The following is a 26,329-nucleotide window of genomic DNA, read 5'->3' on the forward strand; positions in this document are numbered from 1 at the left end:
TAATTAACTTCTGGGCAATTTCAAAAAGGAAATAAATTTCATGAATTTGCTTTATACGAGAGGAATTTAAGAAATTAAGCTACTATGAATTAAACGCTTTTGTCCCACTGACAAATATTACTGACCAACAAGCACATCGTATATTCTGTTAAAAGGAAACACACTCTGAAATGAAGGCTAAGTGAAGCTAATTTGCTCTGGCATCCCTGAAATGTGGTTATCAATTCTAATACAGAAAACAGTAAAATGGGATTTCTTTGGGCTCTTTCATATATGGCTATCCAGGTACAGCTTTTAAAGGGGGGGAACCTGAGAATATGGAACAGAAGTCTTCATTTAAAAAACTCCTTGAAGGCAGAGATCCTGTCTCAAAATTCAGTATCAAAGGCCTCGTGATGTCTGGCACAAAGAAGATAATTAAGAAATGTTCTGGACTTCACAAAATCACTGCTCATCATTGAGCCCGTGTGCTAAGAAACCAAGAGCTGGAGCCCTAAGTTCTCACCTCTCTGTTACCTGAACTTTCTACTCAAGGACGGTAGGGACTAGGGCACACCATATAGACAGCGCAGGAACAGTCCCAGAAATGACGTTAAGTGGTCCCTCCCATATCTCACCCCGGTCCCTTTCTTTTCTTATGCATTCTCAGAGCACATTTTTCAAAGGTGTTATGTTTTTAAAAGATTTATTTATCTGAGAGAGCGAGCGAGAGTGCGCGCATGCGTGAGCGAGCATGGGGTGGGGGTGGAGGGGAAGGGCAGAGGCGGAGGGAGAGAGAATGTCAAGCAGACTCCCAGCTGAGCGTGGACCCCGACACGGGGCTCGATCTCATGGCTTTGAGATCATGACCTGAGCTGATGCTTAACTGCCTCAACATTTTATCTGTAAAACGTAATTTCTACACCAGAGTGGGGCTTGAATCTACTCCCCGAGATCAAGAGTTGCTTGCTCTTCTGACTGAGCCGGCCAGGAGGCCCCTCAGAACACAGTGAATTTTTTTTTTTTTTTAAGATTTTATTTATTTGACAGACAGAGCTCACAAGTAGGCAGAGCAGCAGGCAGAGAGAGAGGGGGAAGCAGGCTCCCTGCTGAGCAGAGAGCCCGATGTGGGGCTGGATCCCAGGACCCTGGGATCATGACCTGAGCTGAAGGCAGAGGTTTTAACCCACTGAGCCACCCAGGTGCCCCGAGCACAGTGAATTTTAAACACAGGCTCCATATGCTTGCTGCGTCTCGCTGAACTTCCAGCTCCCAAGATCTTCAGGATAGGGGCGCCTGGGTGGCTCAGTCATTAAGTGTCTGCCTTCGGCTCAGGTCATGATCCCGGGGTCCTGGGATCGAGCCCCGCATCAGGCTCCTTACTCAGTGGGAAGCCTGTTTCTCCTTCTCCCTCTCCTCCTGCTTGTGTTCCCTCTCTCTGTGTCTCTCTGTCAAATAAATAAAATCTTTAAAAACACCACCACCACCACCCCAAAAGATCTTCAGGGAGTGAGGTTTGTACCAGGAACCTTCTGCCCTGGGGTTTAGGCTGTGGCTGCCTTTCTCCAGTCCGCGAGAGGGTAGCTGGCAGGTGGCATGTTTTCACAACGAAGGCAGGCCCCACACACTTAGAAATTAATGAATTAATAAACCAGTTTAAGAGTGGGAGCTGTGGGGAGACAACTAGAAAACCCCTAAGTTGGCAGGCCCGTTTTACTCCTCATGAGCAGTGAAACACACAGTTCAAAGTATTTCTGGAGTTATTAAAACCTGAACTCATTCTCTACAAAGCAGCCTCTGAGAGCTTCTGACAATTACTCGTCACCTCCCCGCTTAAAATCCTCAGTGCGATTAGAATAAATCCCCAACTCCTAACCAGGCCCACAACACCAGGCCCTCCCTGCCTGGGCCCTGCTCTGCCCACGGCCCCAACCTCTCTGCGGCCACCACTCCTCCGCCCAGACCCTCCCGGGCTCCACTCACAAGCCCCTGTCCCTTTGCCCCAGCCGGCTCCGCACATAAGACCCACTTTGTCATTATTCTGGTCTGGGATCAGATGTCCCTTCTTCAAAGACGCCTCTGCTAAGACCACCCGAGGGCTGTGCGGCGGCGCGCCCCCCTCCCGGGCATCTGTCCCAGCCATCCTGCTTTGTTTCCTTTTAGTGCCTGACGGTATCCCACATTCTCTCCAACTCACTGGCCCACTGAGACCAGTATGATGGCCGAGGCACTGCAGACACTCTCTTTCCAGAACAAATGAATGAAATGAAAACTCACATGCCCTCAGGGCATGCTCATACGTTCCAGATACTACACAAGCTCTCAATTCTATACACACACGTGCCCAGGAAACACTGTTCAACAGGAATAAAGAAACGGTTCTGTCCTATTTGTTTGGTTGCCTTTCATTGTCCCGCCCGTGCCCTACAGGAGGCAGGGGTCGTCCAGGGGCTCACACTCTGCCCCTCTGCGAAAGGACCGTGTTGCAAAGACAGCATGTTATCTAGGCTAGCTCGTACACAGCATCTGGCTTCAAATACAGCACAAGCATTTTATGCAAGGAAATAGCAAGGGAAAAACTTCTATTAAGTCGTTAGCAAAACTGAAAAATTCAAAAGAATAAGAAAACTCTTAATTTACGTTGAATGCTACGCCTTGAAGCAAAAGAAATGAGACAAAAGAGAAAAGAGACTTCTTTGGGGCTTGTGAAGAGTACTCCCCGGCGGGCTGGTGCACTTCGGATGCCCTTCTGTGGCCTACCGGGGTCTGCGGGCTTGTAAATGGGCAGAGGGAAGGAAGAAAGCAGAAGGTAATTTTTTCTCAAGATAAATGGGCGAGAGTTACAAGGGATTAAAACGATTTTGACACCTTTTCCAAAGTAGAACTGGATTAAAAATAGTGAAAGAAAGGGGTTAAGTATGGTCTACCCGGTAAGCCCAAGAGGAGGACAGGACACACAGCTGTCAAGGACGGGCCTTGTTGCAGACTCAAGGGATGGGGACAGAATCTCTCCCACTGTCACAGGAAACTGAAGAAAGCTACACTAAATAAGATCACATGAGGTTAAGCGCAACAATGGAGTTTTAGATAAACAACTGGACGAAGTTTTAAAAATACAATTATTGGTACATATCAAAGAGTTCCTTGTTTGCACCCTGAAGGGCAGAGATTTTCTGACAGGCTCAGTTAACATGTGACTTGAAAAACACCAAGAATCCTTCCGGCACAAGCAGACAGTGTGGCCCCACCCAAATCACGAAGCAGGGTGACAGTGAACTCTCGTCTTCACGCGTAACTGGGACGCCTGAATTTAAAAGCCTCGTCTTTAGGGAGCAAACTGGCTTTCTCAATCAGCTTGGTCCTAGGAGAAGGGGACCATCCATTAGCGGAAGCAGGACTGCGGAGAAGCCTGGGCCTCCCCTGGGTCTCTCCTCCCGGGTTCCCTCCCCTGAGGGGAGATCATTACTTATTTAAATTAAGAAGGGACAGGAAGACTACATTTGCTGACATGACACAGCGGGGTATTGGGCTGTTTCCATTAAAAAGTAGAATTATTAAACAACTAGTGTTGAAATTTTCATATTACTCTTAGTCAACAAATCCCACTGTTCCTCACGTTCCCAGTCCTGGTTCCAGCAATTTCTGGCTTTTGGGGACACCACTGTCCTCTAAAGCAGCAGCTTGGCTCTTAGGTCAAGCTTTTGTGCAGTTCGCCTGCAGCTAGGAGGGCCACTGTTAGTGTACTGATGACAAGTGTACCGATGACGAGGGTACCAATGATGCTCTTTACTTGATCACATTTAACAAGCTCCTCCCCCCTTACAATCTCACACGTTTACTGTGGCCCTTGTGTTCATCAAATTCAGATTCTGGAAGACCAGTTATTTCCTGAAGGCGTTTCATCCTCTCTCTCAGTAGGCTCATAAATTAGTACAGCCTGAGGGGAACTTCAGATCCCAGATCAACTCTCCGGAGAGAAGCTGAAGACAACACAGGAGTGATCTGAAACAAACCGAAAGGCAGCACTTACCCAGATGTGTGTTATCACTGCAGAGAGAGGCACGGATCACTCCTTTTAGGATGATAACAGTACTAAAAAGGTGTGAAAAAAATATATCCCAGCAGCCCACAACTACCTTCCAAATATTCTTCCGCCGGGCTAAAAACCACCTTAACTTTTAAAAAATCCTACAGATCATTTTTAGTAAGTTTCTTCTAAACGTCTACCAGGTAAACACAGCATTTACGTGTTTCTTGCCAAGGATAATATGGCCAGTAAGTTTGTTCACCTGGTATTTTCACTTCGCAAGACACACCTGCAAGGTTGTTGACCGAACTGCTCACACTTGTGACTGCTGCAAAACAGGCACTGTATAGAAAACATTTTAAGAGCTTTCAGATTAATTCTAAACTAGTTGTCATGATTATTTTCTTTGAAGATTTTACCTATTTATTTGACAGAAGAGATCACAAGCAGGCAGAGCAGCAGACAGAGAGAGGGAAGCAGGCTCCCTGCTGAGCAGAGAGCCTGATTCGGGACTCGATCCCAGGACCCTGAGATCATGACCCGAGCCGAAGGTCATGTGGGCTGAACCCACTGAGCCACCCAGGTGCCCCATCGTGATTATTCTCCTAAAAACCCACACTACTTTCATGTATTACCTCCATCTCCCCTCCCCAACCAGCACTCTATGGAAGAGCTGACATGTTCCTTGTTCACTGGGACATAATGGGGAGGAGTAGGTTTCAATCTACCAACTAGTCTGTCAAATCATTTGGCGCAAGGGTCCACGGGGAACAGTGTGATGTATCTGGGACACAATCCATTCCGAGAACTGCTTTCCTTTTCACCTCAAATTCTCCACATCACCTTACGGGACCCTGCTGTCCACATATATAAGATAATGGTTTAGCTTCAAAGCGTCACCGGTATTGCCACCGATAATTCCCTCCACGCCACCTCGTGCGCATACCATGAAACACGGGCTGGTCGCCCCTCCCAAACGACTCCCCCTTGTACCAATCCCAAGCAGGACCGCACATTCTCCCAGCACCCTTACTTTCTGACTCCTGTCCAGGACATCTCTGGAAGCAACATTTTCAAACTGGGGGCTGTAACCCACCAGGTCATGAAATTAATATACTGAGCCATGATCAGCACTGTTTTTATTTTTTTAAATAAAGATTTTTTTTTTGGGGGGGGGAAGCACGCACACAGAGGGAGAAGCAGACTCCCTGCTGAGCAGAGAACCCGATGTGGGGCTTGATCCCAGGGCCCAGAGATCATGACCTGAGCCGAAGGCAGAGGCTTCACTGAGCCGCCCAGACGTCCCCATCATCAACACTGTTCTTAAAGAGAGAACACCAGAACGAACTGCGAATAATCAAGTTATAAGGCAGCAGTCACAAAGGTCAGAAACACACTACTCTGAACGATCATACCCTGAATCTCCAATCTCCACCACTTTCACTTCCTTGCCCATCACTTTAAGCCCCGAGATAAATCACTGTTCACTACTATCTTGTCTATCCTTCAATTTCCTTTCTCTGGGCTCCTTGAAAAAACCCACTGATCTCAATCTAATCATTTGCCTTTGGTGAGCCTGTTGAGCTCTGCCACAGACAAACCCTGCCGTCCTGTCGGTTAACAGCTATTCTCAATCTCTGGCCTTTCCAACTCCCCCCCCCCCCACCCCCGGGCTACTGTCCCAAGGCTTTAGGAAGCCTCTCCGGAGCCCCCTTTCCTCCTGCAGGTGTGAAAATGTGGTTCCACCAGCAGCAGCCCAGGGGGACTTATTTCAAATGCAAATCCTCGGGCCCCAACCAACCCCCCTGGGACTATTAACAAGCTCTACCCCCGCCCCGGCCCCGTTCCGCTGCACCCTAAAACTTAAGAAGTGCTGTCCCCAGGAAACAGATTCAAATTTAACTGATCACCCTAGGTCACTTTTCTTTTCCAGCCTCCAGGATGTCCCCACAGCCTCCAGTTCCTTCCAGCAGCTCACGTCCTAAGTATTTAAAGAATATTTAAGAGCCAGGCACTGGGACGCAGCTGTGTTTCCAAGGCGGTGCCTAACCTCAGAGGTCACCTGCTGTGCCCACCTCTTATTCCCGCAAATGCTCTTCTGGCCCCTAGTGTTCTGGATCCCATTTCCCCCCAGTTCTCCTCTAAATCCTCCTCCTGAAATAGCTGTGAACACACTCGTGGTTTCTACTGCTTTACTCCATTCCGTGCGGTTGATGAATGGCGCCTCTGAAACATTTAAATACATCCAAGCCGAGGAGAGAGGCCTGGAACAGTCCCCCCTGCGCACCTTCCGAGGGGGCAGGGCCCTGCCCACACCTTGACTTCATGCTTCTGAGCCCAAATGATAAAGGTCGGTCACAACCTGCCGTCTGCGGGGCTCTTCGCTGCCACCCCAGGAGATGAAGACACTTGTTTTGCTTTTCGATTTTAAACAACTTTATGATGAAGGAATCCAGATACTATATAATGTAACCATTTAAAGAGCACAATTAAGTTTTTAGTGTATTGACAGGGCTGTGTCGACCTCATCACAACCGATTTTGAAACATTTTCATCACTCCAAAAAGGAATCCCATACCTGTCAGCCGTCACCTCCATTCCCCTGGGCGCTCCCCAGCCCCCCGCAACCACTGAGCATCTTTGTGTCTGTTATTCAAAACAACTCAAAAGGAACCCAATAAAAGAGGCAAGAAGACTCGAAGAGACACCTCACAAAGCTCTACGAATTACCAACAGGTGAAGGAAAAGTTGCTCCCCTCCCTAGTCACTGGACAATTCAAACAAAACCACCATCATAGCATTAGCATGGCTGAGGTTAAAGCGTTCGAGGATACGGAGCATCAGGGAGGCTGGAACTTTCATTTGTTGCTGGTAGGAGTGTAAAATGGTACAGATATATTGGGAAACAATTTGGCAGTTTCCAACAAAATTACACACTTACATATACGCGGCCTGTGCGACACCAGTCCGAGGTATTTACCAAAGACAAATGACTGCATGTCCACAAAGACGTAAGAAATGGTTCTCACAGGGCACCTGGGTGGCTCAGTCATTAGGCGTCTGCCTTTGGCTCAGGTCATGATCCCGGGGTCCTGGGATCAAGCCCCGTGTTGGGCTCCTTGCTCAGCGGGGAGTCTGCTTCTCCCTCTCCCTCTGCCCCTGCTTGTGTTCCCTCTCTCGCTGTGTCTCTCTGTCCAATAAATAAACAAAATCTTAAAAAAAAATGGTTCTCACAGCTTTGCTCTTAGTAGTTTAATAGTGGAAATGATCCACAGGCGACAGGAGACACAGACCATGGCACAGCCATACGAGGGACTACTACTCAGCGATTAAAAAGAAGCCACTTAGGCGTGTGACAACTGGATCAATCTAAAAACTATCACGTTTTTTGAAAGCAGCCAAACAGAGTATTCACTGTATGATTCCATCTCTATGAAACTGTACAACAAGAAGAGCCAATCCAGGGTAACAGGAAGCAGATCGATGCTTGCCTGGGAGTGGGGGTGGGCTACGAGGGAATGTTCTGGGGTGATAGAAATATTTTGTATTTTGGAGTAATGGTTGCACAGGTGAATAAATCTATCAAAACTCATTAACTTTACACTTGAAATGCATACTTCATTATATGTACATTATACATCAATAAAAGTTGATTTAGAAAAGTATAAAAAAGAGGAAGACATTTACTATTTTTCACTAAGCGGAACAGGATGGTGATTAGCCATGTCACCGCAGGCAGTTTTCCTGAGTCTGTTTCCTTGTTTATAAACTGGAGGTAATACCAGTCCCTACCTTACAGATTGCTGTGAGGTTTCAATGAAAAATACGCGTGGAAAAGCTGGTACGTCGAAAGTTCTTGCTAAATGTCCCTATTTGTGGTAATACTATTAACTGCTCTTAAGACTAAAATAATCAGCTTGGGAGACAAAGGCATTCAATAATTACAGCTAATAAATTAATCTGTAATCTTAAGAAAATGAAAGATACTAACAACTACTTCAGCCCAAGCCTCAAAATAACGTGACAGGGGCGCCTGGCTGGCTCGGTTGGTGAAGCGTACGTACGACTCTTGATCTCAGGACTGTGAGTTCGAACCCCAAGCGGGGTGTAGAGATTACTTAAAGTATGAAAATATCCCACTCCCCAGCAGCGAACTACCAACTGCTCCGTCATCCGCTGCTGCGTAACAAACCACCCCAAAACGCAGCGGCTAACACCGACAGCCACGTCCTCCGTTCTCGAATTCTACAACTGAGGCTGGGCTCAGCTGGGCCCTCTGCTGGTCTGGCAGCCAGTCACTCCCTGGTGGCAGTGGGGGGTGGCGGGCCTCGGCTGGGCTGGCTGGGTCTTCCAGCACCCGCACGTCCTCCTCGCCTAGCACGCCCACGTGTTCCTTGTAGCTCCAGAGAACACAAAAGCAGAAGCTGCTGATTTCGGAAGGAGTAAAGCCTGGCACCGGCCCACCGTCATCTCTGCGGCATTCTGCGGGCTCAAGAGTGTCACAGGGACACGGCGTGAATTCCAGGAAGGTCTTTCTCTGGGAACGACCAAGAGGAGGGACATCAACAGAGCAACCCAGTCCGCAAACAGCAGAAGGTGCGGTTATAAAGGGACGGCAACCTGAACAGATCGTCGTCGTGGAAGAGGCTAGAACAACAATGAACTGCATGAAGGGTTCACCAATGCGTTCTCTACACGAAATGCAATGCCAATTACATGCTTACTCAAGAGCCGAACCCACTGCAGGGAAGACGAGTGGTCCTGTCAATGGCAGGCTGTTGCTTTACTGAGGGGGTGAGGTGACAGGCATATGCATCAGGGTCACCAAGGAAGCCTTCTGCAAAAAATACACTGACCTCACCATTCTAATTTAAGAAGGCAGCGCATGAAGAATCCTCGTGTGTTCTGTGTTGGCCATGATACTAACACATGAACCCATCCCTACAACATCTCCACCAGAGTCAGACGAAGGCACGTGATGCAGAGAATCCAAAATTCAATTGTTCACCAGGACCTATGAGCCAGATACCATTTTAAGAGTTTGTACATTTTCCTATGAATTATCTCATCTGTTCCTATGAGTTAACCAGGGCTGACATCATCTCATTCTTTCTCACACCCCCTTCCTGATTTTTAAAAATAGATGCTAGGTGAGAAAAAAATGAAGGTGCAATTATTATTACAACAAACATAAGACAGAATGACCGAGCAAAACTGGTTCATAGTTATTCCTCATTCAAATACTTCCTGGGTGCCCACTACTGCCAAGCATGATGCTACCAAATGTACGCCACGGAGAATACAAGAGGTAAGTTTATAATAAAACATAAAGATTTGAGTTACATAAATGGAAGAATTTTATTAACTGTCAGGGTTATTAAACTAAAAGAAAAACAAAATTCTGCCAAGAAAAGCTATGAAACTATCTCCCTGAAGAGTTTTAAAATAGATGAGATCCATTTCCCTGGGATGATTCAAAGATACAGCCGAGCAGGAAGGCAGGGACAGACGTGATAAACTGCAGGAAATTCAGTGTTCGGCAACAATGAAGAATTTTGCTACACACGTGGCCAAAAGTGGAGAGAAGCCCGGGGTCCAGGGAGGAAAAGGGCTAGGGAGAAGCAAATGAGATAAATTCTCAAATTATGACACAATCTTTAATATATATATATATATTTTTAAAGATTTTATTTGACAGAGATCACAAGTAGGCAGAGAGGCAGGCAGAGATGGGGGGGAAGCAGGCTCCCTGCTGAGCAGAGAGCCCAATGCGGGGCTCGATCCCAGGACCCTGGGATCATGACCTGAGCCGAAGGCAGAGGCTTTAAACCACTGAGCCACCCAGGCGCCCCCACAATCTTTAATATATTAAAGAGCATATAGTTTAAGACTCATCAAAATGAGTAATAAGAAATTAGAAAAGTGAAATGAGATAGTCATCAGCACAAATGGTTACTTATAAAAATATGTCTTCAAAAGTTCTTTAAGACTCTACAATGACCAATTTATGACCACCAATTCACTCCTCTCTATCCCGTGCTGTCCCATGGTGGGGAGCCAGTGGGCAATAGACACTTGAAACGTGGCTGGTCCTGAGACGTATCATACATAATGTAAAACATATGTAAGATTTCGAAGCTTTGCATAAAAAAAGGGATAATATAAAAAATATTCAATATACACTGAAATAATATTTTGGATGTACTGGGCTAAATTAAACATATACTTACATTATTTCAACTATTCCTTCTTATTGCTTTATGTGGTTACTGGAAAATTTTTAATTCCAATAGATGGCTTAAGTTGTGTTTCTGATGGACAATGCCGCTCTACGCCATGGTTTAAGGGTACAGGGAACATCCTACTTGTATAGACTTAGTTGCCTACCAAAAAGACTTCCACAGTTTAAGAAATGGAAGCTATGTCCATTTTGTGTGTAGTCCAATTTTTTAGGATAACAGTCATCCAGAAACATGGTTGGATTAAGAAAACAATTTCTTTCATAAAAACACACTTCACATATTTAGGTAGCAGTTACGTACAATGAAAAAGTCTAGAGGCACCTGGGTGGCTTAGTTAAGAGTCTGACTCTTGATCTAGGCTCAGGTCTTGACCTCAGGATCATGAGTTCAAGCCCTGCCTCGGGCTCCACAATGGGTGTGAAGCCTCCTTAAAAAAAAACAAAACCCAGAAAAACAGAAAAGAAGTAGTCTATAGATGAAACCCGACTCCCCATCTCCCCAAAGCAAGGAACGGGTCCTTGGAGACAGACACAAGTCCTCAGCACCCCTGCCTGGCGGAGCAAGCAGCGTGGGTGCGCAGGGTCCAATGGGTCTTGCAACCTCCTGTTTCCAGCAGGGAGACAATACCGCAGCAGGAAGGTGTGTCTGGGCACAGCCGCAGGTGACATGACCACCCAGGAGCAGCACACAGGAGGCCCAAATGCAGGCACAGCCACCTAGCTCTAGGACCATGGGAACCGTGTGGGTCCCTGCTAGGGCCTCTACAGCCAGAAAGCAAGGTGAGTAGGTAGATCTAGCAGGTACACAAATGAATGTGGTCCACCCCCAAATCCCGGTGTACACCTCCTCCCTTTAGCCAAGGGCACAGCTGTTCACTCAAGGCCTCGTGCGAACCGCCTGGAGGTTCTCTGTAACACCTCCTCTTGGCGATTCCCCCCTTGTCACTTCTCAGCTCCGCCTCATCGTCCTGCCCTTACTGCACCTGTCCCTGACACCTTGGCCCGTGAACTTCAGTACGAGCACTTCCGTTCCCTGACAGCCCCACCCACCCCCAAGAGCAGCCAGAGGGAGGGGTCTTCTTGAGGACACACACCAGGAGGATCAGCAAACTATAGCCCAGGAGCTACAAGTGGTTTTTACATTTTTAACTGGCTGAAAAAAAAAATCAGTAATATTTCATGATGTAAAAATTGGATGAAACTCCAATGTCAGTCAGTGTCTGTAAATACGGTTGCACGGCACACGGCCACACTCACTGATGTACTGTCTACAGCGCTTGCTTGCTATGAGAGGCGGCGGCAGCGGACGGACTCCAGGACAACACGGGTGCGAACTGCGCAGGTCCACGGATATGCAGGTTTTCCGATAAATGACACTATAGCACTATACGTGTATTTCCTCTTCCTTGTGCTCTTCCCAGTGACGTTTTCTTTTCTCTAGATCACTTTACCGCAACAGTACAGTATATAATACATAATCCACAACTTCCGTACAGAAAATGTTTGTCCATCCCGGCGTAGATGATCATCTGATCTGTTGCTTAAAACCTGTCAGTGACTTTCTTCTGTTTCCAGGGATAAGTCTAAAACTTGCACAATAAGCCCCTCCAGGCTGTTCTTGGTAGGCAGTGGGCACACGGATAACCCCTCCCTGCCCAGTCACATCCTACTTCTCTCCGCCTCGTTCACCGTTCCCAGGTCCAGCCACACTGAGCCAAAATCCACTCATCCTTGGTGTACGCCGCTCCTTTGGACCGTAAGGCTCTGCCCTTCCTCCCCTACCCGACTCACCCCGCACCTCTGCCTGGCTAACTCCAGCTCTCATGACAGTTCTTTAGGGACCTTTCTCCACCCCTGCGCATGGTTACAGGAGTCCTGCCCTCGAGGATTTCTCTCGAAGCATTTATCCCAATCATCTGGGTAGCGGCCCAAAGACAGTGCTGGTTCTGGACTAGGGCTGAAATTCAGATCCTGGCTCAGCTACTTCATGTTTGACCTTGGGCAAATGCATTTAACCTTTTTGTCGCTCAATTTCCTCATCATCTTCACCATCCTAATAGTACGCACCTCACAGCATTTAAGGGCGCCCTATACCACTAATGCTTTAAAAACCATTATTAGTAGCAGTACTGTCTCCTGGGCCTCCCTCCCTAGGTGAAGCTCCCTGAGGGCAGGGAGCAGGACTGTCTTTGCCTCTGTGGCGAAGTACACAGTGTCTGGCACACGGTAGGGACTGATTTGAACAACTAATGAACACCTATCTAAGTAACATGTCACCGAATCCATAGTGTCCCCTTCAACCCGTCATTCTAGCAACTCAATCTTTCGGGGGACTGGGGTCCTTTGGATAGCTGACAGAGACCAACTCCTTCCCCAGAAAACACGCCTGTGATTTCAGGGAAAGCTTGCGACCTCCAAGAAGCACTCCTCTAAGCTGGCACTGCTCCCCAACACGTGACACCCAGCACTGAAGAGACCACGCTACCTGCGGGTCTGAAGGGGTGCTGGGTAACTAACATGCTGGGTAACTAACATGCTGGAAAATGGACCCGGGTCTTCAACCTGTGGGCATTCAGGGGACCTTTTCTGAAACACAAACATAAGACTTTAGATTTCTTTCTTTCCTTCTTTTAAAGATTTATTTATTTGAGAGAGTATGTGTACATGAGCTGGGATGGGGGCTGAGGATGGGGGAGAGTAAGAGAGAGAGAGAGAGAGAATCCTGAAGCAGACTCCACGATGAGCGCAGAGCCGGATGTGGGGCTCGAACCCAGGACCCCGGGATCATGACCTGAGCTGAAACCAAGACTTGGCCACTCAACCGACCACAGCACTCAGGCGCCTCACGACTTGACATTTCAGGTTGTCCTTTCCTCCTGTAGCCGTCTCAGTAACATTCCAGCCCAAACTTCGTTCGCAGAGCACTCAGGTCTCCAGAGTCCCGCGTCCCCCGCCCCCGCACCCCCACCGGGATACTCAAGGCCACACAAGCCTGGTCAGAGAGTCACCCTACCACGTATAACTCCTGTCTAGCATGGGGACCAGACATGCCAGTGTTTCCCCACTTGCCCTCCAGCCACAGAGTCACATTTGACCTTGGTGAGTCCAATGTGCCAAGGTCATCTTGAGCCTTCCTCCCCTCGAGGTTAGCCGCCATCGTTGAATTTTGCCACTTAACGTTTTTTTACTCAGGCACCTATACAAGTCATGAACAAGAATAAAAAGAACCAGGGTGCCTGGGTGGCTCAGGTGGTTAAGGAGCTGCCGTCTGCTCAGGTCATGATCCCAGAATCCTGGGACCAAGTCCCACATCCGGCCCCCCGCTCAGCGGGGAGTCTGCTTCTCCCTCCTTCTGCTCTTAAACTCTTGCTTGAACTGCCCCCCCATATATCAGTAAAATATATTTTTTTAAAATTTTATTTATTTATTAGAGGGAGAAAGTGCAAGCATGCGTGCGTGCCCAAGAGGGGAGAGGTCAGAGGGAGAAGCACACTTCCCGCTGAGCAGGGAGCCCCATATGGGACTCGATCCTGGGACTCCAGGATCATGATCTGAGCCAAAGGCAATTGCTTGACCAACTGAGCCACCCAGGCACCCTAGATCAGTAAAATCTTGAAAAAAAAAGAAAAAAAAAAAAGAACCTATATTTAAAAATATTCTCTTTAAAATAAATTCTGAATGTGATTTAGATTTGAAAACCAGCAAAATGTCAGCTGGATGCATTTATATCTAATACAAGTCCTATAAAAGCATTTTCGTTTCATCAAACTATATTAACTGTAAGAGCTGGTATTTCATCTCCGCGTGCACAAATTATTTACCCTGATGCCGCAGAGTTAACAATCAACTTTTGATCTTGCAGAGAAGCAGGATCACATATCTTGTTAAAACACCAATTTCCGTTTCAAAAGTCCCTGAGGAGTCTTTTTCTGCAAGCGAGTAAGCACAACAAAAAGAGAAATGAGGGAGGGGGGACAGGGAGGGAAGAGGGACACCGACCAAAAGAGGCCATGCGGGAGTTCTATTAGGGTCTTCAAACTGCCCTGCCTTCCCTTGCCCTCAAAGCGCCAGACTTCTGCTTCTAGTTCTTCTGCTCTAAATTAATCTCAATTTAGTCTTCAAATTCCAATGTCCTATGTGGAACTCTTTTTTTAAATCAGAGGCCCAATATACACTTAAGAATATTGAAAAACTGGGGTGCCTGGATGGCTCAGTGGGTTAAGCCTCTGCCTTCAGCTCAGGTCATGATCTCAGGGTCCTGGGATCGAACCCCACATCCGGATGGCTTCCTGCTCAGCAGGGAGCCTGCTTCCCCCTCTCTGCCTGCCTCTCTGCCTATTTGTGATCTCTGTCAATAAATAAATAAAATCTTAAAAAAAAAATTGAAATACTAAAACAGTATTCCAGGACCTCTGTGTTTGATATTAAATTATATTTCTAAATCAAGCAAGTAATTAATGATGAAGGCCCTCACGAGTTAATAATAAGCCTCCAGGTTTATTACTTTGGTACTTCATGATAAATAGTTCTAGAACTAAAAATAAAGGTTCTCCCAAGGGTGATCACTCAAGATCTGAAAATGGTTTAACCTGCACAATCATGTCCAAGTTCAGTTCTGACTTACTCCAATAACTAAGTACAATCCACCCATGGGGAATACTGAAGTTGTTAATGCCTTATTTTAGACCCTCAAGTAAGAAAAGTGTTGGATATTACTGACTTCATCATCACAGGTAGAGACGGCCGTTTCTGATTTTGTGATAATCTTGTTGGTACTCAGGTCCCCACCCCGCACCCCAATTCTCGTGCTTGTATGGGAAAACCGCGTTCCTCGCAGATAGGTCCTGATATGCTGCCATCCGTGGCAAGTTTTTATTAATCTCTGGGAGCCTCGTCATTACCAGATCAAAAAATGACACTCTCCCCAAACTGCACCACAATCGAAGGCCACGTCCACTGGCTTTAGGTACCCCAAGTCTCCCCATACTCTAGTAACGCACTTACTGCTCTGAATGGCCTCTTGAACTTCCTGCAAGGCCCTGCCTCACGCGCGGCCCCTGACCGCCTCCAACTTCATTTCCTGGTCCCCCCACGTTCTCTGCTAGCCTGCCCCCCGCCTCCTTCAGTTCCCAAGCATGCACGTTCTTTCCTGCCTCACCATCCCTCTCTCCTACCAGGTGAAAGGGCTTCTTCTGGAAGGGTCACCTAAGCCTGTGGTGACCACACCCCTTGGGCAGCATCCGCGATGCAGCCACTCTTGACTCAATTCTGCACAAGCACAGAGAGCGGTGTAGCCAGGTTCTGCGTCCCGTGGTTCAGTGAGTCCCCGAGTGTAGCCAGAGACACTCTGGGGGTCCCTTGAGCCCTTTCCGGGGGGCTCATGAGGTCAAAACTATTTCCACCGCCATACCAATATATTACTTGGCTTTGCCACCATGTCCATGTTTGCACCGACGGTGCAAGGGCCCTCCGCACAAATCCAGACTGTGACTGCGCACGGTGGTGGGAAAGCACTGTTCTCTCCACGCCCGTGCACCTGCCGTGAAACACCGAACTATCTTCACTTAACAGTGTCCTTGAGGAGGCAGTAAAAATGATTTATTTTATCTTGACCCGTAAGCACGCCTTTTCAATACCGTGTGACCAAATGGGATGCACACATAGGGCGCTGCCGCATACTGGAGCGTGACAGTCGTCTCGAAGCAAAGCACGTGTGCCATGTTTATGAAGTGATCTGAAAACAGCCACTTTTATCACAGACCATCATTTTTACTTGCAAAAGTAGCCAACAAACGATCATTATTTCAAATAGTTTGCATTCAGCAGGCGTCTTCTTGAAATGAAAGAAAGGAGACTGTCACTTCAAGTTGAACTGGCAGCACTTTGCCGATGATCCCACTCAAACCCTCAGGAGGAAATTCGAATTTTGGAGAATTTGCATCACTCATGGTGAGCTTAAAGCTTCCCAATATTTACATTTTTTTCCCTAAGGAGATGGATGGTGATATTAAAAAATGTGATTAAAAAGTTTGTATGTTGGGGCACCTGGGTGATTCAGCTGGTGAAGCATCTGACTCCTGGTTCCGGCTCAGATCACGATCTTGGGGTGGTGGTACTGAGCCCCTGCTCAGGTCAGGCTCTGCTCGTGGGGTGTCTGCTTGAGAGTCTCTCTCTCTCCCACTGCCTCTCCCTTGGCTCACACACACACACACTCTCTCTTTCTTTCAAATAAGTAAAATCTTAAAAAAAAAAAAAAAGTTTGTATGTTGAAATGTATCAAAATGTGGAAGGATTTGCATAACAGTAAACCATTCTTTTTGAAATAACCAAGATATGACCTTACAAAATCAAAGTCATGGGTAGAGGATCCATTCGAAGTGCAAAATAAGTGATGGAATTCAGCGTAACAACAGAAAATTCTTCCACACGATTTCTGGCAGCTACTGCAACCGACCACCTATGGCGGGGACACTACTACCAACACCTACGGAGTTCTGGTGAGCAGCAAAGAATATAAACAATTATCTGAAAAAGGTGTTAAAATACTCCTGGGGAGCCTGTGTAGCTCAGTCAGGTAAGCACCTGACTTCCCTTGGGTGGTGATCTCGGGGTGACAGGATTGAGCCCCTCATCAGGGTCCGCACTCAGTGGAAAGTCTGCTTCTCCCCCTCCCTTTGGCCCTCCCCTTGCTCGTGAGCTCTCTCTAATAAATAAAATCTTAAAAAAAAAAAAGAAAAAAGGATTTTATTCATTTATTTATTTGACACAGAGATAGAGAGATCACAAGTAGGCAGAGAGGCGGGGGGTGGGGGGGGAAGCAGGCTCCCTGCTGTGGGACTCGATCCCAGGACCCTGGGATTACGACCTGAGCTGAAGGCAGACGCTTAACCCACTGAGCCACCCAGGCGCCCCTCTAATAAATAAAATCTTAAAAAAAAGAAAAAATACTACTCTCTTTTCCTATTAGGTATCTGTGCGAGGCTGGAGTTCTCTCACATACTGCATTACAATAACATGTTGCAGTGGAATGCATTTAGAAGCAGATATGAGAATTCATCTGGTTTCAAAATCAGACATTTCAAGATAATTACAAAACTATAAAACATCCTGTCAAAATCCTAGTGGGTTTGTCTGTGTGCGTGTGTGTGTGTATGTGTGTGTGTTTGGCAGAAGCTGACAATCTAGACCTAAGTATTCACACGGAAATGCAAGGGATTCATAACAGCCAAAACAATCTTGAAAAAGACTAAAGTATAAAGACTGGCACATCCCTATCTTGAAGTTTCCTACCAAACCACAGCAATCAAGACACTGTGATATTGGCATAAGGACAGACATATAGGTCAAAGGAACAGAATCCAAAAATAAACTCTAACATTTATGGTCCTTTGGTTTTTGACACGGATGTCAAGATAATTCAGTAACAGTCTTTAATAAAAGGTGCCGGGACAACATGACATCCCCATGTAAAAGAATAAAGTCGTACCCCCATCTCCTACCTTATACTAAAATTAACTCTGAGGGGATCATAGATCAAATATGTCCAACTTAAAATGATAAAAACACTTAGAAGAAAACGTAGTAGTAAATCTCCATGGCCTTGGTCAGGCAATGGTTTTTTAGACACGACACCAAAAGCACAAGTCACCAAAGAAAAACTAATCAGACTTTGTCAAAATTGAAAACTTTGGCTTCAAAGCACATCAACAGGAAAGTGAAAAGACAGCCCCACAGAATGGGAGAAATCATATACAAATCTCATGTGCTACCACTTCACACCCATAAGCACGGCTAAAATAAAAAAAAGACAACTACAAGTGTTGATGAGGATGTAAAGAAACTGAAACCAACGTTCAATTGGCGGGAATGTAAAACGGAGAACAGTTTTAGCAGCTCCTCAAAATGTTACACACAAGGGCACCCGGTGGCTCACTCAGTTAAGTGTCTGACTTCACCTTGGGTCATGATCTCAGGGTCCTGGGATAGGGCTCCACGCTGGGCTCCCTACTCAATGGGCAGTCTGCTTCTCCCTCTCCCCCTTCCGCTGACCCCCCCCCCAACTTGTGCGCACTCTCTCTCTCTCTCTCAAATGAATAAAATATTGAAAAAAAAATGACCCAGCAATTCCACTCCTAGGAATATACCCAAGAGAAATGGAAACATATGTCTACACAAAAATTTGTACAGGAATGGTCACACACCATTATTCATAATAGCCAAGATGTAGAAACAACCACATGTCCATCGCCCGACAAATGCAACATACTCAAATAACAGAGAATTGTTTGGCAACAAAAGAGAATTACTGGTATATGCCAGAACATGGATGAACCTTGAAAATACTCATGTTAAATGAAAAAGGCTCATCACAAAAGACCATTTATGTATGATGCCATTTATATGAAATATTCAGAATAGGAAAATTCATAGAAAGAGAACGCAGGCTAATGGATGCCACGGTTAGGGGTGAGTGGGGCAGTCAACAGGTACCGAATTTCTTTTCGGGGTGATGAAGGTTATTACAGATAGATATAACCCACATAGACATCAAAATAACATTCCGCACTGAAATATCATAATCACAAATGCGAGCTCTGACTATCCTCTCATACAGAACAAATGAACGCCACCAAAAAAAGAGTACATTTCAAGCTTCAGTACAAGGTGGCCACTATGGGACTACCCTGCCCACAGGTGCACAGCCAAAGTGTTAAAGAGGGCCTGAACACACAACTTCATGTGCTAGAGGATTTCACATATGGCAAAGAATGTTCTACCTTCAGCATTCTCAATGAAATGTGTCAGGAAAGGATAGGGTAATTTAAAAAGACAGTAAATCAGAATACAACCGGATTGTATTTTATTGGGAACAAATTTAATATTTCTCCCTATGAAGTATCTAACTGAAAGGTGCACCTTCTTTACTACCTAAAACATTTTGACAAGGTCATAATTTGAGTTACTTCTGAATTGTCTTTTACCAAGCCACAGCATTGTTTCATTTTCTCTTTTATGATCTTTCACCTTCCTGTGATCCTGTCGCTTTTGTTAACCTCAGAGACTTTTACAGGACAAAAAATTTTCTGATTAGAGTCTGATGGGAAACTAGATTATCAAAGCTCTCTGCAGAAGATTCCAGCGAAGGAGGTACCAGATTTTACTTAAGCAATGTTACCGGATACTACATTTCATACTTAAGTTTAGTTACCTCCTATCATAGGACTTCTTGTTTGTACTAGAAACAATGGACGTAAGGGAGCGCGGAACATTTGCCACCACCAAAACAATACAAAGCACTCCCAGAAAGCCAGCCTGCGTTATAGGTGACGTGTCCTTAGAAGCTTAACATTGTAAATAACAGGAAATGTACTTCAGGAAAAAGGATTGTATTAAATTACCTGAGAATCATACATTCCGCAGTGGTAATTTTACCAATATTTTTTTAAAAAAATGCAAAATTTGAAAGCAAAGTAAAACAATCATAGCATTTAATAGTTTTAGCTGAAAGCAAACTTTTAAAAATAAAGTTTGTGAGATGACAAAGTCACAGTGACAAGTACCCTACTAGTCAAACTGGCATAAGATACTTAATCAAGAGAACATTCTAAGAAAGGTGTGGTTTCTAGCTGATCCTTTTCCCAAAGGTTTTACTTTCAAGTAATCTCTCCACCCAACAGGGGTCTGGAACTCACAACTCTGAGATCAAGAGTCACACACTCTAGAGTCAGCCAGGCTCCCCCTTTTCTACCACTCTTTACCAACAGTCAGTATGACCCAACAGCTCCGCGTCACAAAATAACACCACCTAGAAACATGTATACTTAAACTTCTCTAGTACAGCATCACATGGAAGCAAACATGTCTGTAAACTCTTATAAGTATGAATACAGAATAATTCTCTGAAGAGTGGCTAGTACATAGCATCAGGGAAATACTTCCTTTTTTGATGCCAGCGAAACAAAAGACCCACAAACCACAAAGTGTCTTGGTTCCTAACAAAGGTAAACAACTTTAAAATTAAAGGCAAAGGTTGGGAGTAATTTAACCTCTCCAAAATACCTTTTACTTTAATCATCACTACCCCTGAAGTAGGATATGGTAATATGACATATGGAAGGCACAGAGACAGGGACCAGAACTTAGTCTGTATCTCACTGGAGGCCAGTTAAGTACAGTATTTCAAAAGCACTTTAAAACACATGTTTGTGGCCAGAAGGCTATGGGGTGACCTGTCACATCCAGGTCTTCAGGGAGATGAGAATTAGGGAGACCAAACAGAATGGATTTCAACTGGACATGAGGAACTGCTTTAGCAAAACCGCAATAAACACTACACTTGCTTATTACTGAAGACCAGAATCACCATCTGGAGAATTTCAAGGAGTAAGTCAGTATCTTTAGGACATTCTCTCAGGTTGAAAATAGGCAGCACAGGTAGAGATCACCTGTAAATTCTTCAGAGACTGCTATCCTCAACTAATGGGCACTGTGGATCTATGTATCTGATTAGAACTTATTCAAGAGGCAGGATATGTCCCCATCCCACTCTTCAAAAAGCCAAGGAAATAAGGAGAACCGAGAAGCAAGGGCTGGGTGACTCAGGCTGCCAGTAAAGCTTCCATTCCACATGGGCATTTGGGGAGTGGACTGCTAGTGATTTTTAAAAGCCTCGATGTGATGCATGGTTCCTTCGGAGCTGCAGCTGCTAAGGCCCTCACCCATTCTTCCGCACATACGGACCCATCCTTTGGCACTGCATCATACAAGAGTTGTCCCTCTGACTCCTGGCACCCCCTATCTACACAAGCATCTCTCAGCCTTTGACTGTCCCCCATTCTAATGATCCCTCCACCCCCGCCCCCCGCACTTTGACGGGGGAAACGATAAAAGGATGAGTAAGCACGCTGTAGCTGATCTTGGTCAAAGAGCACAGACCCTGGCACCGGCCGTGGAAAATGGGGGTGAGGAAGCAGACCAGAAAGCGGCGTCGGGGAGCTCATCCGATGGGTAGCAGGCAGTCACCAGCTTTCCTATGGCGGTTATTGTCGCCTCCTCCTGCCTTCGCCGTAGACTCCAAACCTTCGCTTTCACCCCCCACCCCCCCCCCCCGCCCAAGATCAAGTGCACATTCTCCTTAGACAGTTACTTCTTAAACACAACACGAAGAGATAAACGTAATTTCTCTAGGCTTCCGGCTGTCAAAGACAATAAAGCCTCGCCCTGAAGCACGGTTAAGTTCAACGGTTCTGTTTTCTCACTCGTCTTCCGGCACCCCGTCCACCCCCGACCCCGCCACAGCCCCCCCCCGCCCCGCTCGGCAAAAAGGCGACTGCCACCAACAGTTTCAGATCTATGTCAACCTTCGGGGGTGGGTGGGAAACCCCAGCAAACTTCGGAATTACTTCAGCAGCCCGGCTCCAAGTACCTGACCTTAATTTTTCCCGAAGAAAAATAGGACACCGAGAGATCGGAAAGCTCGTTTTCTCCGCCTTCCTACTTGGGTCGCTGGGCACACCTAGGGGGCTTTCGAAGAGGGCTCTTTCGGGTTTCTCCGGCAGGAAACTTGCCCTCGGTACCCCAACGTCCTTTAGGTCCCTGGTTTTCTTTAAAACGCTGAACTTCGCCACGGACAGAAAAAGCACAAGGTGCTGTTTCCTTTGTTAAAATCCCCCGGACTTTATTTAATTTGGGGCGGAAAGGCCGCCGGCAAGATCGCGCCAGCCAGCCGCAAAAAGGCGGAGAGGAGACAGGTGCGGTGGCTCCCCGCGGCGGTTCCGGCCGGGAGCGGACCCCTCCGCCCGCTCGGCAGCCCCCGCCACCCCGCACCTCCCCGTCCGCCCGCGGCCTCCCCAGGCACGTCTTCCCGAGCCCCGGCCGCCCCCCGCCGCCGCCGCCGCCGCCCCGCGGGGCCCGGCCTCGCCGCCTTGGCTCAAAATGGAGGTGGCGGCCGCGGGCGGCTGGTTACGAAACGCGCGGCCGCCACATGGCCGCGCCGACCCCAAACTTGGCCGGGCCGCCGCGTCCCGGCGCCCAGGCGAGGCCCGGCCCGGGCGCGGAGGCCGCGCGGCGTCCGCCACTCACCCACAGACCGGTAGCCCAGGATCGCGATCTTCCGGGACTTGGACTGCGGCATCTTGGCGGCCTCCTCAGCCCCGGGCCAACCACATCAACCGCGGCGGCGGCGGCTCCTGTGCTACGATCGGCGGCGGCCGCGCCGGGGCAGAGCGGCATCCAGGGGCGGGGCGGGCGGGCGCGGGCAGGCGCGGCTGCCTGGGCTCCTCGCTCGCGCGCCCAACCGCCCGGAACCGCCGCGCGGCCCCGCCCCCAAACACGCCCACGTGACCGCCGCCGCCGGCCCCGCCGCGCCTCGCGTCAGCACCGCCCTCCCCGCCGCGGCGGCCACCCCCGCCCTGGAAACGCACGGAGGTGCGTCGGGCGACGTTTTACTTTAAGGGGAAATAGAGGGGACGCCAAGATGCCCCCGGAAAAGTCACGACTGAAACTCGCTGCGTCATGACCCTCCCACCCTCTTCCGCCGCTGTTTAGTTACGCCAGTTCTTCCCGGGCGCTGATTGGATAGTCCCCGCCCGCCCGCGCGCTGACGCGGCGGAAACTCCATCTCCGATTGGGGGCGGCTAGGAGGCGGAGCCGAGGGCGGGGCTGCTCGCCCTGAGCTAAAAATAAATTCCGGCTGAGACCCGGCGGTTGAGCGCGAGTGAAATTTGAAGGGTTCTAACCTCCAAGGGGTTGGGGGCGGGCGGGAGGGGCGGAAAGAAGCTAACTCCCCAGTGATTGGTTAGAACAAGGCGAGGGGCGGGGCACACTGTGGGGAGTGCGGTGATTGGCGGAACATTGAGCGCTTGGTGGACTGGCGCCCACAGAGCCCTTAAAAGGCGCGAGGCACCAAGCTATTGCAGGCTCGCTTATGAGATGGTTGCTTCCTCGTCGGTGGTTTTTTTTTGTTTTTTTTTTTTTTTAATTTTTAAGCCCTTCACTCTTTTAGGGTTAGTAAGTCTAGGACTGAGGTTGTAGGTGGCTGCTAGGCGTCGTCCTTGGGTGAAAGACCCTGGGAAGAATGGAATATGCGTGAATTCCAAATGTCACACGCTTCTCTAGAAATGTGTGCGCCTCCCCGGTTCTGGTCTCGGCCCTGCCGCAGGCGAACCCGGCACAGCTCCCAGGAAATACCTATAGCGCGGGTCGACACCTGTCGACACCTGCGTGGGTAGTTCCGTAGGCCAACTCAAACACCAGCCGTTGCTGGCTGAGAAGGCTCCAGAACCGTCCTCGCAGGGGGCATTCAAGTCAGCTGGGCCTGCCCGCCTGTGTGGGCTGACCTCTCGGGAAGGGGACGCCGCCGCATTTCCCACAAAAAGCACAAGGGCAACCCCCTTTTTCCGCTGGCGCTGGCGAAGGGCACCGATGTTGGAGTCGAGGAAGGGATGCCAGCGCTCGAGTCCTCGGTCAGGGAAAGTGAAGGTGGAAGCCAGGCCTGAGAAATGGGGGATGCGCTTGGGACCTTTCCAGCCAGGGACACTTGCATCACGCTTGACCTTCTTGCCCGTGGTGGTTGCTAAAGCAGCAGATACTCTCGCTACGAACGTTCCCTACTGTCCTCGGGCTGTTTGATGGTGTTGGGAAAATCACCTGCTGGTCACAGCCCTTTGCCTTTCCCAGGAAGCACAGAGGATTGGCAGGATTGGTTTCCTGGGTATGAAGACTTAGAGGTGTGACTGTCCCATAAATATGCCTTGTTGAGTTAGAAACTGGCTTTAGGGCGGAATCCTTCCACCGTCTTGCTGAAGTGCTCCTAAGAGAGGGAGACTGTGTGTTCTCATCCTAGGGGCTGTACCCATTGAAGTCCCAGACAGCCAGCTGGAACTGAGAAACATGGGTGAAATTCTGTTCTGTCTTCATCGTTTTTGCATTCTACTCTGTGTTTAGTTGAAATGTTTAAAAACTTCAGGTCTTAAAATGGGAGTCTCCAGGAAAATGTATCGTTTTTATCCCGTGAACTGGGATGCCTCTTACCCCAGTATTTTGAATTGATGCTACTAGACTTGGTTGTGAAATCAGACTTGTGGGTGTTACCTTTTATTTCCTTAAATAGAAGAATGGAATAGAAAATAGATTGCTCAGATTGGTAAGTATTGTTTTGCAGTGTTTCATGATACTTCTGTAGTGTGTGTGTATGTATTTTTAAGTGTGCGATAGGTGTTTTGGCTACTGAGTTCCGTTGTAAAACGTATTTCTTACTGTGAGTTGCCTCAGTTTGAAAGTGAAGCCCTAGCCTGGGACTATCAGGAAGGAGTCCAGACTGAGAAGCTCTGTCCTAAAGGACAAAGTCCTTAAAGAAACGTTCCAACTGTCTTCAAGTTGTGGAGGTCAGATCCAGAAATTTTGAAGAGTCCGTTATTCCAGAATGGGGAGAATTGGTTTGGTTTAAGAAATGACTCCGGTTCCCTAAAATTACTTGGGATTGATGGTGTGAATTCACATAGATGTGACTGACTGCAGCCAGACCTTATAGGAGCATGGTGGGGAGAAAGGTGCTTACTTCTGAATTCAGAGTGGTTCTACTGATTGAGATCACTTGTTACCTGTTTAAGCAGCTGGAACTTCTGCCACCAGTCAATACCGCCACTGCGGGTTCGGACCCGCTCTGTCTTGTGGTCTCTGCAGGCTGCCTTCTCTCTGTGTGTCCTTCCACTATATTCCATTTCCCCGGGATCTAAGAGTTCTGTCTCTTCCATTTATAGTCCAGAGCGCGGGTATGATTGGTTCCGCTAATTACCACTATCCCTTGAGCGAGGAGCTCAGGCCAAGCCTGTAGATTTGCCAGGAAAGCCTCCACTGGCCTAAACTGCCAGCATTGCTGGGTATGGCAATTGCCATTATTTGAAGCGTGAACTTGTCTTTATTGTGGGAAAATTACAATGTTCAGTGAGCATTTTCAAGTTCAATGACATCTTATTTCTAGCTTCAACATTAAAAAAAAAATTCCCTGCGGTAATATATAAAACTTATTTTTATCTACCATTAGTTTAGACAAAGAGTAAAGGGGCTGGGCTTGCTGTTGCAAAAAGGACATTTATGAAATGATTTTTCTTACATATGAAAGGGTGACCCTAAGTGCAAGTGGACATGACCACGTTTTGGTGGTGGTGGTGCTTTGCTTTTCTATATTTGATGAAGGAAGACTGGAAAAGAGCTACTCTTAATCACAGCCTAAGCCATTGTCAGGCTGATCTGTTATGTCTCGTATAGGGTATTATTCAAATCAAACAGCGCAGATTTGGGGAACACACCAAGGTCATTGCATTGTGTGGTCTTGTGGATGAGAGAGTGGTTTTTCTCACCAGGATCTTGATAGGCCTGTCCTCAGCGTCCTAGCGGGAGGTAGTCCTAGGGAAAGCAAGTCCCTGACCTGCACTGGGATGAAAAAGATCCTTTTCTCTCTGATGCCTGGGATCAGTCTGGCTCAGACCCTGAGGAATGGAGTTGCATGGTGTGCCCCCAGAGGCGGGAAGTGGGAGTAGAACTCTCAGGTCCGTGGAGGTAGGCCAGGAGTCCGGGAGGAAGTTGGCTCAGCAAGGAGCTCCGGGGACAGGTTTAGGTCTATGCCGTAGTTGTAAATGGTCCGCAGCTGTTAGAGGTGGAACGTGTCCTTCAAAAAGGTGTGCCACAGTCCCAACACTCTCAGAATGGGATCTTATTTGGAAACAGGTCTGTTGGAGGTGTAATTAGTTTAAGTTGAGGTCGGACTGGAGTAGTGTGGGCTGCATTCCCATATGACTGGTGTCCCAAGAGGGGAAGAAGAGACCCTCACACAGACGCGGGCCCATGGCCACGTGAGGCCAGAGGCAGAAACTGATGTGATGCTGCTACAAGCCAAGGAGCACCTGGGGCTCCCAGAAGCCGGAAGAGAGCACATTTATGCTATTTTAAGCCCAGCCTTTGGCATTTGATCATGGCAGCCTTGGAAAACAAATTAAAAGAAAAAATCCAAAAAAGAAAACAAATCCGTCGATTATCCTCAGATCACCAGTAAAGTCTCATTAAAAGTTGCAATCTAGTTTCTG

General features: G+C 47.7%; 1 protein-coding gene across 1 annotated transcript in view; it reads right to left on the minus strand.

Annotated features, from left to right (window-relative positions):
- The window catches only part of RHEB (Ras homolog, mTORC1 binding), a 43,561-nt gene extending 20,988 nt beyond the window's left edge, over window positions 1-22,573 (minus strand). Inside the window, exon 1 of the mRNA XM_080818824.1 lies at window positions 22,329-22,573. Coding sequence (XP_080674950.1) covers window positions 22,329-22,380 — 52 coding nt within the window. The 5' untranslated portion in view covers window positions 22,381-22,573. The remainder of the gene's footprint in view (window positions 1-22,328) is intronic.
- Window positions 22,574-26,329: the final 3,756 nt, after the last annotated feature.

The sequence above is a fragment of the Martes martes genome (assembly GCF_963455335.1).
Source record: "Martes martes genome assembly, chromosome: 11".
Taxonomy (NCBI): domain Eukaryota; kingdom Metazoa; phylum Chordata; class Mammalia; order Carnivora; family Mustelidae; genus Martes; species Martes martes.